The following is a 17,840-nucleotide window of genomic DNA, read 5'->3' as shown; positions in this document are numbered from 1 at the left end:
ACCCTGAGTCAGTGGACTATTGAACATTAGAGTGCAAGCCTGGTTATAGAAATAGAGCTGGCAGGTCTAGTACAGGTAGATCAAGCAGATGCAGGGCACACTGCAGATGAGAAAGTGCTTCCCCTACTCCCCTCAATTTAAGGTCATTCCCTTCCTGGCAAGCCAGCTAGGAGAAAGCTAATACAAACAGAAGAGCCTTTAGAAAAGTTACAGTTTAATGTGTAGTGGTGACAAAGGAACAAACTATTAACAGTGAATGCTACAGAAAGAAATGTATGTTATTTTTTCAAACCCCATCTGAATAGAGAAGACAAGTGAACTTTTAAAGGCAGGTATTATCTTATTAAAGTATTCATAATGTTATGATTCTTTATGCTTATAAAAATTTGATTAACTTACAGGCAACTCCGGTGTTAAAGCTGTGCTATACAGCTAAAAGAGCAGTAAAACCATGCTGTGATCTCCAAACCCAGTATAATTGGGCAAAGTCAGATCTTCAGGTCATTTTACTACAGCTTTGAATCTAACTGAAGATCTTTTCATGACTCAGTCAGGTAAACAATTCACAGAATTAGACGATCAGGTCAATACAGAAAAAGGTTGGTTTCCTTCACAAGTGACTCACCAGTACTGTGCCATCTAGTGGCCTGTGTTCTTCAAGCAAGTACAACGCTTAGTTACTAAAAGCCTTTTGTCCAGGCTGCTTCTTCAACACACAGCAGTCAGTATCATGCTATTATTTAAAATGAAAGGGTAGAATATGCAATGCAGAATGCTACTCCTGACTCAGAGTACCATAGAAAAGAAACCCATCCTCTTCTTCAGATACCAACCAACAACATGAGGCACACACAGTAAAAAGGGACATGGACAAAGAAGACACCTATCCCTTTCTTCAGAAAAAAAACCCCTTTTATCACCTTCAATAAAGCCTGCAATTAGTGTGCAGAACACAGAAACTTTTACATCAAAAATGGATCCTTTAGAGCAACAAGGCTCTCCTCATTCTCAATGACTTGGGTCTGAAAGACTAAAAAGAAGCTTTTCAGCTTCCTGCAGACTCAGTATTTTTCTGTATGTTTTATTAGAAAAACAGAACTATAGCTTCAACTTGGATTCTTTTGCTTGCAAAGCCTTGGTTGCCAGTTCAATTCTTTCTTTTAATAAGCTAGCTTCTTCGGGACTTGTCTGGGTCTGTACGTTTTTCAGTAAGAAGTGGTTAAGGAAGAGTTTCAAGCCTTCCCGGAGCAGTCCCAGTTTGGGGTTGTCAGATACCCTGGAAAGATAAAGAACAAAAATAGTATTTAGTCTTCTACTGTTTCAGAAGTGGGGTTTTTTTTTTTTTTTGTTTGTTTGCTTGTTTATTTTAATCTTGTTTAAATAGACACATTAGAGGGTAAAAAAAAAGCCCAAACCAACCCGTCCTATAAAAGGAGCTTTGCTGAAGAGGCTTTCAAATTACCACCGAGTTTACACTGGTTTGGCAAACAGCCCAAACATACTCAACATAAGCTTAATCCTTAAAAATAACACAGAAGGCTTGAGCCTTAGACTTGCTTTCTGTAAACAATTACATTACAGTAAAAAAAACCCACACATGAGGCAAACACGACGTTGGAGCTTCCTTGTGTTGCAGCCTTAATGACCAAAGCATCACTACCCAATTTTTTTCCCTTGAATTCATGGGACACTGAAAGTGTAACACAACAAAACTGTGGAATAATTTCAGTCATACAGGATGCCTGCAGGTCATCTTGTGCAACATCCTGTATGGGTTGTTCAGTATTAGCTAGTCAAGTCCTAACATCACAGTATCACAGTATCGCTTAGGTTGGAAAGGACCCCGAGGATCATCGAGTCCAACCTATCAACACAGACCCCATGACTAGACCATGGCACCAAGTGCCACGTCCAATCTCCCCTTGAACGCCTCCAGGGTCAATGACTCAACCACCTCCCTGGGCAACCCATTCCGATGACGAATGACTCGCTCGGTGAAGAACTTCCTCCTCACCTCGAGTCTAAACCTCCCCTGGTGCAGCTTGAGACTGTGTCCCCTTGTTCTGGTGCTGGTTGCCTGGGAGAAGAGGCCAACCCCTTCCTGGCTACAACCACCTTTCAGGTAGTTGTAGAGGGCAATGAGGTCACCCCTGAGCCTCCTCTTCTCCAGGCTAAACAATCCCAGCTCCCTCAGCCTCTCCTCATAGGGCTTGTGCTCAAGGCCTCTCCCCAGCCTTGTTGCCCTTCTCTGGACACGTTCAAGTGTTTCGATGTCTTTCTTAAACTTTCTTAAAACATCTTCAAGGAAGGAGATTTCCCAGAATCCCCAAGGAACCCTGTTCCATGTACAATAATATTTTCCAGATCACAGTGATATTAAAAATCCCCACAAAACAAGCAATCCCACAAACCTTTCCCTCATTAGTATTTCTTTATTTTTCCTTCTTACTCCAAAGACACCTTTTAGCAAAGACCGCTGGGAGGGTGAGCCCATCTGCACAGAGATGGTAAATGAACAAAGCAGGTAACGAGAGAGCTCTGCTCAAGAAAATCCTGTGACTAAAATGATACACTGAACACCTGAAAGCCCTATTTTGTGTAACTCTTGTTACAGTTTCACTTATATCAGAGCCTGGACTAATATGCAGATGAGGTGCTTCCCTCCACTCACCCTTGGAGAGCTTACTTTTTAAGGGATGGATGGCTGATCTTTGGAAAAGGCACTGTATAGTTCTAAACAAAATAAGCAAGCTCATCTTTTTAATCACTACTCAGCAAGGGTTCCCTGGAGATCTCTCTGATCACTTACCTCAGAAAAATGTCATTAAGTTCTTCAGCATCTGTTTTGATTAACAGCATGCTTAACACTCGTCGCAAGAAGCGGACCTTGGGTTTATCTAGTTCACTGAACTCTATTACCTAGGAGAGAGAGAGGGAGAGAATTTGATTAATTCAAGTATTTGGAAGCGAACTCAGCTGTTTGAAACAGGCAGCTTTTAGGAAACAAACTGGCCCCCTTGAGTTTTAAGTCTCAGAAAAATTAGCTGAGAATGCTGCCTCCAAAAGTCAGTCAGTGACAAAAGCAGAGAACTTTCTAAGGAATAAACCTGTCTGCTAGTACCAGAATACCAGATATACTTTATCAATTAAATAGATTCTTCAGAAGTACCCAGGACAATTTATTTAATTGTCCATTTAATGCAATTCAATTATTATAATAAAATTCAACAGACTCTCCATTCTGAAATCTAAGTGCTCAGTAGATTTCCTTCTGGTCTAATAAAAAGAAATCAGCATTAGCTAAAAAGCAGAGCACAAAATCCACTGACAATGCATGTGTTGTGGTTTGAGCCTTAACTGGAATTTAAGAGCTCAGAGCACAAAATCCACTGACAAAGCATGCTGAAGAAGGAGCCTCAGTTCCAACTCTGGATACTCTAAAGAAAATCTTACAACTGCTCTACAGAACTCTAGACTTTCTGTATGTCTGGGTCACCACGAGCTCCTTCTTCTTCAAGTGGTGGCATTACCACAATCAACTGGATTCATTTGGTAATTTCAGACCAAGGTTTGTACCACTAACAGCTGGATTAATCTGGGAATTTCAGAACAAGTTTTGTCTTAGTTGACAGCCACAAACAGGTGAAATACCAGCTAGGTAACAGAGGAAATACATTTTGTGTAGCCCTAGCAAATGCAAAGGAAAAGGAAAACAGAAGTATTTTGCAAAGAAAATACACCAACCTTGAGAACTGAAAGTGGCAAGGATTTTGTCCTTAGTAAGTGAGCCAACAGTGAAATCAAGTTAGAGATGGCAGTGGCTGACAGGTTTTCCAAGTCTTTGATTTTGTCCCAAATACTAAACTGAAACGTCACCTAGGTGGCAAAGTAAAAAAACAGAATCCTACAAATCAAGTGACTGTTACATGACTAACAACAAAATCTTTTGACCACCTACTCTTTATGCCTCTGTTTGTTAATATCAGACCACTCAATGCTTTTAAAACACATAGAATCAATAAAGTTCGAAGAGACCTCAAAGATCATCAAGTCCAACCTGTCACCCAAGGCCTCATGACTACTAAACCATGACACCAAGTGCCACGTCCAATCCCCTCTTGAACACCTCCAGGGACAGTGACTCCACCACCTCTCTGGGCAGCACATCCCAACAGCTAACTACTCTCTCTGTGAAGAACTTTCTCCTCACCTTGACCCTAAACTTTCCCTGGTGCAGCTTGAGACTGTGTCCTCTTGTTCTGGTGCTGGTTACCTGGGAGACAAGACCAACCCCCTCCTGGCTACAACCACCCTTCACGCAGTTGTAGACAGCAATAAGGTCTCCCCCGAGCCTCCTCTTCTCCAGGCTAAAGAAGAGAGGAAAGCAAGCCCTCTGCAGTAATGACTTTATTTCCTGCTGAGATCTGACCATGAGTATGCTTTGCTTAATGCATAGTCACACCAGAAGCATTCTTTGTCAGGAGTAAGATTTTAACAGGCACAGATCCATTCCTGTCTTCTCAACCACAGTAATGACACTACAATGAAGTAGTAAGAGGTTTTTCTTCACCTGGAATCGTCTTTCATATTCACAAAACTTGTTAGCCAAAAATGCATAGAAGGGGTTGTATGTCTTCTCCTGCAAGCAGCAGTAAACCACAACATGAACGATTTCTCTCTCCTGCTGATCTTTCAGTCCAAGCCTAAAATTTAGCAAGAGAATGGGAATTTTTAGTCAGGAAAAAGTTACTGCCACAAAGTAAGAGTTACAGTCAACATTCAACGGTAATACTTAAAAACCCTCCAAACACCACATTAAATCCTGCTTGCAGGGAAGTTCTTGCAGTGTTTGAAACACTGAATGGATTCAAACATCAAGCCTGTGAGCTACATCAGTCTGGGGGTATGGCAATACAGAAGTGCTACAGCTATTATTGGTATTAAAGGATTGGCTGCAAAAGCAAGGCCTCAACAGGCAGGACTGGAATGCTGCAAGTATAATGACCCCCTGGGGAAGGAAAGGTAGCCCACTCCATGCAGAAAAACAGAGAGAACACTATTAACATGGAGTATCAGTGCTGCATAGTGTACCAAGGCAAAAGTTAATAGTGAAACAAGAACTGCAGGACTCTGTTGCAGTTATCTCACACTTTGAAAACCAGCCTTTGGATCAGCAGAAGTCTACTCAGAGAAACATGACCAGGGCCCTTCACTTCTTTGGTATTTGCTAGGGTCAAGAAAACATTTTAAGATGCTTTTCCTACTTAGCTGGTGACATGAATCTTTTAATCTGTAGATCAACTCCATACTACATAATACTTGCAATTCACTATTATGTGACAGTAGCCTAAGAGGCAGATGCAGGCAGTGCCTTCAAAGCATCTTAAAATGAGGCCTGAAGGAAACAGTATTGAGTACCACTGTTGGCTGCCCCAGCACAGAGACCAAGGACTGAACAGCCTTCCCACTTGAGCACTGACCAGCCTAAAAGAGGGCCGAGGCACTTTGGCACAGAATGGTAACTAACTTTCAATGCACCTGTTCTGTGAATAATATGATTTAGCTTCCAGGGCTGCCAAATGCTTGGCAGCATTAAAACCAATTAAAATGAAAAATGTTTCATATTATAAACTGAAAAATGTCAAACAAAATTCTTCTCATTGCTCCAAGCTCAAGTCTCATATGGCATTAGTCTAGCTCAAGCATATTTTCTAACTAAGTTTGACTCCACTGGAATTTGCTCTACTGTTTGCAGAGCAGTTTGTCATTGCTTGATTTTAATATCCCTCACTTGCATACACCTCCAAACATCTGCCACTGCATTTGATCACAGACACAAACCAGATTAACAGAGAAAAATATTGTCTTTCAGCCAAAAACTCCAAGTTTAAGGTTTTACAGTAGGAAAATCTGGGATGATTTCTAGGCTGATTGCTAATGAGTGGTGAAAACTTGAGAGATCTGCTTCTCCAAATGAGACCAGCACTGTAAGTGCTGTGTCTGTGATATAATTTACCTGCTCCCCCATCAGTTCTATCTGATTTTATAGAAGAGCAACACCTTTTTTTTTCCCCTTAAATACAGAGTTTTTCAGCCAACAGACAGACATTTAAGTGATGACTTTTGAAGTTACATAGCCATCACTCATTTGGCACACTCTCCATTTTCCTTGTTCATCACCAATTCTACCATGCTTTGCTTATTTAGGAAACATTCAGGTTGCCAGACACTTGTAAGCAGGGAAAACAGCACTTTGATGTTCAGTTTTGCTCTTGTTTTCACTTCTTCACAGAGCTAGCAGTATTTCATCTTTTCGCACCTAGCATTCCTAAACATCTAAGATTTAAGATTGTCTTTCACTGCTGAGCTTCACCATAAGCCTGATAAACTTTGACAAAGAATATGAAACCACCTCACCTACTGCATCATTCATGAGTCAAGAGGATTCCCATGAACTTGTATGTCTTGATCACTTAAGAACTTCCTGGTGTATAAGGCATAACCGCCTCTGAAGCAGGTTATTTATCACAAGCAGAAGCTTGCCTCTAAACAGGTAAGTCATCAGCTGAAGGCCAAGATCATTACTGCCTTTAGATCAAAAAGAGCAACACTCAAACCCATCATTTACAAGTCAGTTCCAATTATTTTAGTAGATACAATCACATGCTTGCTGCCCTGAATTACACATCCCACTACAGCAGGATACCTACAACTTGTACAAATCTCCATTTTTTTGGTGAATGCTCCATTTCTCAAGTTCTTCATCTCTAGAACACAGCTTTAAACATTGCCTCTCCATCAAACTTAGGAAGCATTCATCGCCCCTCCCATGCAAATTTGTGGTTTGTGAAGGTGTGGCCTTTTATCTTGTGAAATGGATCAAGCCTCACTCTTCTGTCTCCAGGTGATGTTCCCAACCCTCCCTTTCAATGGACACTTCCGCAATCACAAGCTGAGCCACGTCAGGGAGCTGCTCTGGCTCCAAACCAATTACTCTGCTGTGAGGCAGAGAAAGACAAGCAAAACTATAGCAGCCTGGATTTAAAATGTTCTAAACTACCTTTTAACCACACCTCAACTCTTGCAGCAGATGAATCAACAAGTGCAGTTAACATATCTCTTTATGTATATCTCATGCTCTTCCTCATGAGACCAACATCAAACTCCCCCACACTCTGGAACACAGGTCCACACGGAGGTTAGTTTCTTCACTGACAGTTCTGGGTTACAATTTCCATTACAGTCTGCCAGATGTGGGCAGATTTGAGAATTCCTCTCAGAGTTTGCTGTCTAAAAATCACTAGCAACACACATTAGGTAATCTGCAGACAGTTTTTCTGCCAAGCCTGTATGTGTCCAGATTTGTATGCTAGTTTAAATAGCATGGATGAGAGTTGAGGATCAATTTGCAAATTGAGCTGCCAGGTCTTGGCAAGAACTGCAGCAGCAGCAGCTAATTTCTTTTAATTGAACAGGCCATATTAGGATATTGGAATGATTCCATCACAGTCTTAAATCCAGGCTGTGTTTTGCAGAAGTGGCATTTAATCAAATATTAGTTCACTTTATTACAAAGTCTGTTTTGGTTTGGTTAGCAAATTAAATAATTGAATGCCATCCTGGTAAGACAATTCTCTTGAATTACAAGGCTGCAATAGAAAAGTTCAGACCTGATCTCTCCCCTTCCAGTTGCTACTGACTTACAATTAATATTTTGACAAACACAAAAAAATGGCTTCATTTGAGCTTTTCCCTGATCACATCTTTTTAAAGAGCTGTTTGCCAAGTGGTAAGGAAAACTGGTCTCAACAGAAACTGTGACCCTGGAGCAAGTCCAAAGCTAATAAATACTGGAAAAGGGAAGTGGAGGTGTAAGAATACAACCAGGTCATGCAAGCGTGGATAGAAACCTACAAGACAGCTGGATAAAGTGGTAAGAAGTAAACAAAGAAGCTGCAACAAAAGGAAGGGATGTTCTGAAGGGGATCCCAGTCTGCCTACAGAGGAAGCAAGCCTGCAGCAATCTTCCATTCACCAGACTGTGAGACATCTTCAACCCAAAAAGATACAGAGTCCTGACGTCCAAAGATGCTCTACATCACAAGCAATGGACATGAGCTGACAACAGGGGCTACTCTGTTCCTCTGACAGTCAATTCTGCCTGCCCCTACTCATTCTTACACCAGGCTTTTCGTCCCTCTTCTACTATTTCATCCTACATGGATCCTTAGCTCTGGACTTCAATTGTATTATCAACTCAATGTTCTTAAGCCTAGAACAATAATGTTATGTTTTCAACCAAAACAATTCTATTTTTAGTTCTGGGCTACCCTCTACTTACTTGAGAAGCTTTTCAAAGGCATCCATGAAGTCTTCACTTGTCATCAAGACACAAAAAATACTTCTCCTGATATCAGTGTTCATTCTCAGCTTACGAGCAAGCTCCATTATCTTGGAGCTGACCTGGAGAAAAAAAAACAATTGAAAAATTACATGGTGTTGTATTTATGCTTGCCTTAAGAAAGCTATTTCTGTGCAGCCTCAGATAAGATCATTAATGAAGATCTCCACTAAACTATGAAGCAGCAATTCAAGCGTCTGGAGCTTTTGTCCAGAGGCATAGTCATCACGAGGAGCTTTTTCAACTAGGGACACATCTTTTAATGTAATTTAATTGTGCTGATTATTTTTAAGACATTCTTCTCTAATATAAGCCACCATGGCCATCTCACCAGACTATTTTTAAAGTAGGCATAGAGAGAGGCTGCCCACAGATAGACAACACTACCCATCAGAGTTCCTACTAGCAAATCCACTAAATCAGATCTCTTATTCTACTTACCCAAGTCACTTCTGCAATCCCACAGGATAAGAAAAAATGAGCTATCATTGTGCTTTTACTAAGCACATGAGTACAGCATTTTGAAAGGTGTCAGAGCAGAATTTGCAGTCCAAAAGCTTAAGTCTCACAAGTCCATGAAGGTGAGCTCTGAAACGAACTTGTTCACCTGTATGAAGAACATTCCAAAGCGCACAAACACTCAGACTGGTAACCAGAACTGCTTGGATTTACCTTTCCCACACGCAGTTTTTGCTGAGTCTTGCTGGTTTTATCATCAATCATTGGTGCTCCACTCCAGGATGATCCTACAATCCACCAGCGACCGACCTGATCAGCACTGAGGAGAGATTCCAGAGAGACACGGAGCTGAGTTTCTTTTCCAGAACCACTGCTGTGAACCTTGAGTGACAACATAAAAAACACCAAACCACCCAAAGCTTTTAGTTGAAGCTTTAAAAAGAAAAACCAACCCCCCCAAAACCTTTAATTACTTCAGATTAAACAAATATTTAAAGTAAGTAACTTAATATTCATAAAGACACATTCCCTCCCCAATCCTTAGTTTCAAGCCAGCACTTAAAAAGAATTTAGAAGTCTCCCCATATGCTCTAGTTTCTGAAAGAAGTTGCTTAAAACTACATTTCATAGAATCAATGAATCAGTAAGGCTGGAAGAGACCTCAAAGATCATCAAGTCCAACCTGTCACCACAGACCTCATGACTAGACCACGGCACCAAGTGCCATGTCCAATCCCCTCTTGAACACCTCCAGGGAGGGTGACTCCACCACCTCCCTGGGCAGCACATTCCAACTCTCTCTGTGAAGAACTTTCTCCTCACCTAGAGCCTAAACTTCCCCTGGTGCAGCTTGAGACTGTGTCCCCTTGTTCTGGTGCTGGTTGCCTGGGAGAAGAGACAAACCCCCTCCTGGGTACGCCTTCAGGTAGTTGTAGATAGCAATAAGGTCTCCCTTGAGCCTCCTCTTCTCCAGGCTAAGCAACCCCAGCTCCCTCAGCCTCTCCTCATAAGGCTTGTGCTCAAGGCCTCTCCTGAGCCTCGTTGCCCTTCTCTGGACATGTTCAAGCATCTCAATGTCCTTCTTAAATTGAGGGGCCCAGAACTGGACAGGTCTTGATTTTTTTATATTATTTCAAAAAAGAGATCATTGTTTAACAAGTAGCCTAGAGTCTAGAAGCATAGTAAGAGGACTGTGAAAATTAAAAAGAGAAAATTCTACTGAATTAGGTTACCCAGCTTATTTTTGCCTGGCCTGTTATGGCCAACATGCTTATCCTGCACTTATAAATCTCTGCAAAGTAAGATGCTCTAGGGCCTGTAGACCAGTAGTGTTATTTTGAGGCTGGAGATACACAGACTTTAAAACCAGATTCCTGTAAAAATGGATTAGTTCTCAATTCAAAGACAACTATTTTCATGTATTTTACAGTGGGCTGTTTCAGAGAAGCAAACTGCCTTCTCTCCAACAACAAAAAAAAAACCCAACCCACAAGAAGCCAAAACCATTCAGGTTTTCAGAAGTGTTAGACTTCCAAAGTAATTCTGGTGAAGTCAGGAGTGGGTGCCTGCAATCAAAATCTGTGGAAAAAATAACCTGTCATAATGACTCATTTCTCCTGCACAACCATTAAATATCCCACAACCTCTTTTTCAAATATAGAACTCTGAGGTAAAGTCTTTGGCTAAGGGATCAGCCCTTGCTCAAACTGTTCTGCAGAAGGCTGACTTAACTTGGACACTGGAGATAATACCTAATGATCCAAGAAGCGATTTTTGCCCACGACAGTTTCAGACTGTTAAATGAATTGAAAAAATACTACAGCTCATCAATCCAACACACAGCACAAAATAATTACTCCTGGTTTAGGAACAGTCATACCACACATGCCAAGAAAAGTTCTCACCAGCGATCGCTGCAGCTTGCGAAGTTTTTCAACTGGTTCAGGATCATAACCAGGAATCTTGCGCATGTCATTATTCCTTAGTGCCAACATCGTCTCTAGCATGAAACGAACCTAGTGGGGAAAGAAACATTGAATGGATTCACGGTGGATGAGAAGCTCAACGTGAGCCAGCAGTGTGCACTTGCAGCCCAGAAAGCCAATCACATCCTAAGCTGCATCAAGAGAAGCATAGCCAGCAGGTCGAGGGAGGTAATTCTCCCCCTCTGCTTTGCTCTGGTGAGACCCCACCTGGAGTAGTGTGTCCAGTTCTGGAGCCCCTATTACAGGAAGGATCTGGATGTGCTGGAACATGTCCAGTGATGGGCCACGAGGATGATTAGAGGGCTGGAGCACCTCTGCTATGAGGACAGATTGGGAGAGTTGGGGCTATTCTGTCTGGAGAGGAGAAGGCTCCAAGGAGACCTAATGGTGGCCTTCCAGTATCTGAAGGGGTGTCGTAGGGTTGAGGGAAAGGCCAGGCCCTTCCCCCCCCCCCCCCCCACTGTGAGTAGAGGGAAAGAAAGGTGAAAGGGAAAAAAAGATCTGTCTTTCATTTACAAACATCCAACCACAATATTCCCTTTCTTAAGGGGACAGCCTACAAGAAAGCTGGGGAGGGACTTTTTAGGGTGTCAGGCAATGATAGGACTAGGGGAATGGAAAAAAACCAAAAATGGGTAGATTCAGATTGGATGTTAGGAAGTTCTTCACCATGGGGGTGGTGAGACATTGGAACAGGTTGACCAGGAAGGTGGTAGAAGTCTCATTCCTGGAGGTTTTTAAGGCCAGGCTGGACGTGGCTGTGGGCAACCAGCTGTAGAGAGGTGTCTCTGCCCATGGCAGGGGGGTTGGAACTAGATGATCCTTGAGGTCCCTTTCAACCCTAATGATTCTATGATTATGTGCTGTAAGTTTATTCAATAAATAATCATAGAATCAATAAGGTTGGAAAAGACCTCAAAGACCAAGTCCAGCCTGTCACCCAAAGCCTCATGACTATTAAACCATGGCACCAAGTGCCACGTCCAATCCCCTCTTGAACACCTCCAGGGATGGTGACTTCACCACCTCCCTGAGCAGCCCATTCCAATAGCTAACAACTCTCTCTGTGAAGAACTTTCTCCTCACCTCAAGTGCACTTTGAAATGACTACTCTGCAAGAATAAGCAGCTCAGTTGGCAATATGCATCAAAACTGAGATTACATGAATTGAAATACAGAAAGGATGTTTACTTCAGCTCCTGCCACATTCACATTTGAGCTTCAGTTCAATGTTTAATCTGCTAAACATCATGCTCCAGTGATCATTTTTTGCAGTGCACAAAGTATCATGAAACAGAAGCAATGCTTGATGCATAAGATACAAAAATGGTCCTAGTCTCACCTATTACAAGTATTTTAGTGCCTGTGTCCAAAAAACAAAGACAGCCAAGAAGAATGCAAATAGATAATACAACAAATGAACACTACTGCTCACTTTGAATCTAAATAGAGTGTAGCAGAAAACATTTTGCTAAATTAACACATGCATCCAAGGGCTTACTGAAATCTGCTGCGAACAGAAAACCTTTAATACATACCCTAGCCTGATCCTGGAGTTTCTTCTCTGCTGTGTTTGCTTTCCTCTGGGCTTCAGTGATGAGCTCCTTCAAAGCCAAGGCATCATCTTTCCGTAAGGAAAAGCCCACATTTTTCAGAAGAAACAAAATCAACTCAATCTCTTTTTCAGTGAAAGTGCTAACAAGCTTTTTCAGAATATCAAAGATCAGCAGGGAATGCACCACGTGGAAGTTATAGAGATGAGCAATCAAGGCAAGCAAATTTTCACATTCTTTCCCTTCAGCATCACTTTTACAGACTTCATCAAATTTCTTCACAACAGCTTCCAAAAAGTGAGCACCAACCTGGCAGTAGTTCCATTAAGGGAGAAAAAAGCAAATCCAACAGTTAACTGCAAGTAGATTTTTAGGGACATCTGTAAAACATTAATGTTTGGGGTACTGCCACTATTAATTTTAAAGAAACGCAGTTGCCCCTCTCAACCCGTATGGATGATTTAAATACACAAACATCCAAGTGCTGTGACATCTCCTGAAGGTATATGCATATATATCTATATATGCAAAACAACTCCCAACATATCAAGACTTCACAGGTGCTCAGCATAAGCTCAGGCTGATTTTGCAGTGTGGATAAGCCACAGCCATTTGTATGTGGTACAGTTCAGAAAAGAAATGTTGGAATCTCTCTATTTGTCAGGAAAAGAACTGATGCTAAAGACTGGAGTCAGAAATCATACCAAAACACAGGTAGCTAATGAACATGTTACTGCTAAAAGACACTACCCCCCACTTTTATAGTGATAATATTTATTGATGGTTTTTACTAACATTAGCAGTCTTAGCTCCAGTATTGACCTGCATTACAAACCTTGAGCAGCTTAGGGTTTGACTATCCAGTGATCATATTGCACAAATGTATGAAAAAAGGGGGAAACTTGAAACATAGAAAATTCAGTTTTACAGATGCAGCAAGATTTTGACTAAAAGCCTGGTGTTTTATAATTGACCTATACAACTCATAAAGGAAATAAATAAAGCAACAGACTCGATCCCCAGCACACAATCATAGAATCATTAGGGTTGAAAGGGACCGCAAGTGAACTTGTGTACACCTAGCATAACCTGAAATACCGATGAAATTTAACTAGAGAACACTTTTCAGTGACACAGTAAAAAAATCAAAGGTAATTTAAACAACATCCTAGGAAAAGTACTGTACAATATATATTAGCAAGCAAAATTAGTCCAAACCACATGTATTACCTCAATTCCTACATTATGATGAAGAATGCTGACCAAAAGAACATGCTCCATCATCAGTCTTGTAGGCATGGCAACTGCAGTAACACAAGCGTTCAGGAGAATATCTGTCAGAGTTTCATTCATGTCCTTTCTGCTGTTGGCCATGTAAAGCTCTTCCATCTGTCCACTAATAGAGGACAAATTTGGTTCACTCAGCCTATTGAGAAACAAACCCAAAGTTGATTTTTCCTTCTCTTCACATGGTTACATAATTTTCAATGTACCAAACAATCAACCTACTCTTTTCAGAGAAATTAGATTGGTTTAAGAAGAAAGATTGGAAAGATGACTCAAAGGGACCTTTTGCATTTTGCTGTGTTCACTAAACAAAACAAAAACCCCAGAAGGTTTAATTCTGGGGATTTTGATGTTTTGTTTGGTTTTTGTTATTATTATTTCCATGTCAGAACAGATTAGTGTAGTATCTACAAAGCACTGCCAATGGGCTCACTGTCACACTGAACAGAGTTACTAAGAAAACAGACTTTGTTCTTAGCAGTTCTAAGCACGTCTCTGGAGAAACTGAGTATGAAAATATCTCATATAATGTATGTCAAATTCTAAATGACTGAAACTGCACACTGTAGTCCACACTTTACAGATAACATATATAAAAAAATACCAACAGATTTCTTATTTTTAAAATACTCTAAAAATGTATCATAGTATCAGTCAGGGTTGGAAGGGACCACAAGGATCATCTAGTTCCAAGCCCCCTGCCATGGGCAGGGACACCCCACACTAAATCAGGCTGGCCAGAGCCTCATCCAGCCTGAGCTTAAACACCTCCAGGGACAGGGCCTCAACCACCTCCCTGGTCAACCTATTCCAGGGCTTCACCACTCTCATGGTGAAGAACCTCCTCCTCACGTCCAGCCTGAATGTGTGGAAGTGTTAGCTGCTTTTTCTCCTCTTCACTACTATAAGCCACAAAGTGTTGCTCTGCCTCATTGAGAAATGTCATTAAGAAAAGAAACCCATGCTTTTTTGAGTAAGAGTTATAACTCACACTCTGAGTTTTTTTTAATACACATATTCCAACTGACAATGAATTATACCTAGCACTTGCAGGCAACTGCTGTGTGGAATTCAGCCCAATCTTAAATTTATTTTCTAGATTTTTCAACTTCTTTAATGGCCAACTTTGAAGAATTTATATCAACAAAGATAATTATTATTAAGAATAGCGGACATGATTGCCAACTTAAAACCAGCTTGTGAAAAGAGGAGTCACATCCCTGCCTCTTTTCTTTGAGTAACGAGCACAATCACATCACAGCAGAAAGATTAATGACTTTCCTTATTACATTACCTATTAATGAGACCATTCACCATTTTTTTCAGTCTTCCCAATTCTTCTCTTTTCTTGTCATCTAGTGTCTCCTGCGCTTTCCTTACTTGAGGGGGAACATACTTTGTAGCACTGTGATTATGACTCTTAAAAGGAAAACAATAAAATGAAACACCAAATGAGAACAGTATCTGAAATATTTGAACACAAACATACATTTCTATTTAAAATTAACATACCAACCTTGCAGTTAAGTATGTATTTTGACATCTGATCTAGTGTCAAAGGAACAATTTCACACAAAAAAGAAGCATGCAACAGAAAATGCAGGTCAGAAAACCAAAGCAGAAGAAAGACACAAACATCTATAAAGACTTGGTTGTATCACTACCCTGGTAAGCAGAGTCTGAAAAACCATAGTGGCTTTTGTTCAGGGTATTGCCAGCTTCTCTGTTAGATTCTGAGATGTTTGTACCTGTAGAATTTCTCCAGGTCTTGGTAGAGTTTTCCGCGTGAGCAAGGACTGCAAGATATGATTCTACTAAGTTCTATACCTTTGAGATGTATCAATGCTTCATTCTGTGGGGATTCTCTGACCTTGGAGGTCCTTTCTGGCCTGGATGATTCTGTGAAAAGCATTGTGGCCAAAGGCAGACCTCATAAACAGCAGGAATTTGCTCAAAAGGAGTTTTCATCTAAACCACAGATGAATTTAAAGCCAGTGCATTAGACACGGATACTGACACCCCACAAGTCAGGTTGAAGAGAAGTGCAGGAACTGTGTTTGCTGTGGTGCATGTCCTAAGTGTGACTCTGGCTGTGTCCTAAAAGTGCATTTGCAGGTGGAGAGTGTCTCTGGCTGGGTTGAACACTTCTCCTTGAGGGGTCCCTCCCTCCTGCAAGTGGGGATGCTTTAGCTCCAGAAGAAGCTGGTGGACATGGTCTAGTGTTGACCCTTCACTGCTGGGTCAAGGGTTGGACTGGATGATCTCTGATGTCTCTTCCAACCAGATATATTCTGTAATTCTGTAAGTTACTGCTTAGGATCAACTTGATGGCAGCATCCTCCTTTCTGCCCCCTTATGTGAAATTTTCTGTGAGCTACTGTTAGTAAAACATGTTACATTTGGCTTTCTCCAGGCTTTGTAATCTGCAGACATACTAACTGGTTAAGTTCGTACCGTGCAGGCTAAATGACCCATTCGGCCTCCTCTGTTCCACTCCTGCTACAGGACCTAACACAGGCTGAACCTCTGGGCTCACTGAGTTTGCAACAGATCATAATTCTAATATAAGCTCTCTTGGCTCTTCTTGGCAGAAGCACTTAATCGCGTTCTTAAATTTTGAAGCTGGGCTAGTTCCTTTTACTTGGTACTCTTCTATATAGACAAGGCCACATGCCATATGGTTTAAGCTATTATCTGCCAGCATCCTGACAAGGGGGAATTCTACCTCTACGCCTAACAGCTGTCCCTAGGACTTCGCATATCTCTGAAGTCAGCACTCGCTGGACTCGGGGCTGTTTTGACTCAGCAATGCTGTGTATGGCCTGATTAGACAGCAAGCTCCTGTGCTTGACAAAGGCATCCAAACGCTACATTATGTTCAGGTTGTGACATACACTTTTAAGGAGCAGGACTGCATTATCTGAGGTTATCACCCTACCTTTTCCTCTTCCTCCTCCTCCTCCTCCTGCTCGCTCGAGGGCTCGCTGGCCTCAGGGACCACGCCATCCTCGGGGGACGAGCTCTCGCTCTCCCACTGTCCTTCCACGTCATCCCCCTCGGAGGAGTTCGAGGCGTCCTCCGGCTCCTCTTCGTCCTCGTCCTCGTCCTCCTCCTCCTCCCGCGGTCCCGGCTGGCTCTTTTGCGGCCTCGGCTGGCTCTCTGGGGCCTCCTCCTCATCGCTGCTCTCGCACAATCTGCTGAGCCCGGCCCGGGAGCCCAGGGCGCCCAGCACGTAGCCCAGCCCGTCCCGCAGGAAGCTCTGAGGAACCCTCTCTACCGCGGTCCCGTCCTGCTTCTTGCGGCGCTTGCTGAGCCCCAGCCGCCGCTCCAGGAGCCGGATCTCCTTCTCCTCCTCCTCGTTGGCCTCCAGTAGGGCTCTCTTCCGCGCCGAGGCGGCCGCGGCAGCGGCAGCGGCCGTGCTGGGTGTCGGTGTCGGCACCGACGACCGAACTGCCTCTTGTTGCCGCGGCGGCCCAGGCCGCTGTTTTCCGACGGGGGCGGCGGGCGAGGCTGGGGCTCTGGGACGGGCAGCTGCAGCTGGCTTCGCCGTGGCCGGCTTGATCGGAGCCAGCTTCGCCGGAGCGGCGGGAGCCTCCACCAGCTCCCCGCGTTGGAGGCGGCGGCGGCGGCTCCGCTTGAGCTTGCGCTTCTCCTTTCTCGCCTCTCGGCGGGTCTTGTGGTTCTGCCTCTCTGAACCTTTCAGCAAGGACAGCTGTGGCTGGTCGCCGGCCGCCTGCACAAACTCCTGCACCGCATGCCGCAACCTGTCCAGCTTTCCACCGCGGCGAGGGCGGGCAGCCGCCGGCCGCTTCATCTTGCCCGTAGCCACGCCGCGCTTGGGCGCCGCCATCTTGGGGAGGGGACAGCCGGCCTCTTCCGCCGCGGGCCGCCGTTTCGGGCAGCAGCTCCCCCTACCGGACAGTGGCCTCTGGGCGGCCCTTTAGGCTCTGAAATGGTCTTGCTAGGCAGGGGCTGGCTTGAAACGCAGACCGAAGACACTAAATCCGTAGATTTAAAAATGTTTATTCTTTTTTTAAAATATATATATATATTTAAGAAAATATAAAGCTTGCCCCTTTTCTTACAGAAGCGACTGGCACAGTTTGTCCCTCATAACCTTGGCTGCAATCACATGGCCTGACACCCACTGGGCAC

At 43.0% G+C, this 17,840-nt stretch overlaps 1 protein-coding gene across 2 annotated transcripts; it reads right to left on the bottom strand.

The window, feature by feature from the left end:
• Window positions 1–202: 202 nt before the first annotated feature.
• NOM1 (nucleolar protein with MIF4G domain 1) lies at window positions 203–17,541 on the bottom strand. Of its 2 annotated transcripts, XM_068146013.1 has the most exons (11): window positions 16,624–17,541; window positions 14,980–15,104; window positions 13,629–13,824; window positions 12,384–12,707; window positions 10,765–10,875; window positions 9,074–9,241; window positions 8,342–8,463; window positions 4,571–4,703; window positions 3,745–3,876; window positions 2,810–2,919; window positions 203–1,276 (listed from the first exon to the last, which is right to left on the bottom strand). In XM_068146013.1, the coding sequence occupies exons 1-11, from the start codon at window positions 17,533–17,535 to the stop codon at window positions 1,099–1,101; spliced, it is 2,511 nt and encodes an 836-aa protein (XP_068002114.1). In that variant the 5' UTR covers window positions 17,536–17,541; the 3' UTR covers window positions 203–1,098. The 2 variants fall into 2 exon arrangements, with proteins under 2 accessions (XP_068002114.1, XP_068002116.1); XM_068146015.1 differs by lacking the exon at window positions 3,745–3,876.
• Between the last annotated feature and the right edge of the window lie 299 nt (window positions 17,542–17,840).

The sequence above is a fragment of the Melanerpes formicivorus genome, unplaced genomic scaffold (genome assembly GCF_026170545.1).
Source record: "Melanerpes formicivorus ecotype bairdi unplaced genomic scaffold, bMelFor1.0.p_v2 SCAF_13, whole genome shotgun sequence".
Classification (NCBI taxonomy): domain Eukaryota; kingdom Metazoa; phylum Chordata; class Aves; order Piciformes; family Picidae; genus Melanerpes; species Melanerpes formicivorus.
The sequence above is the reverse complement of the archived record's forward strand: the minus strand, read 5'-3'. Positions and strand labels throughout refer to the sequence as shown.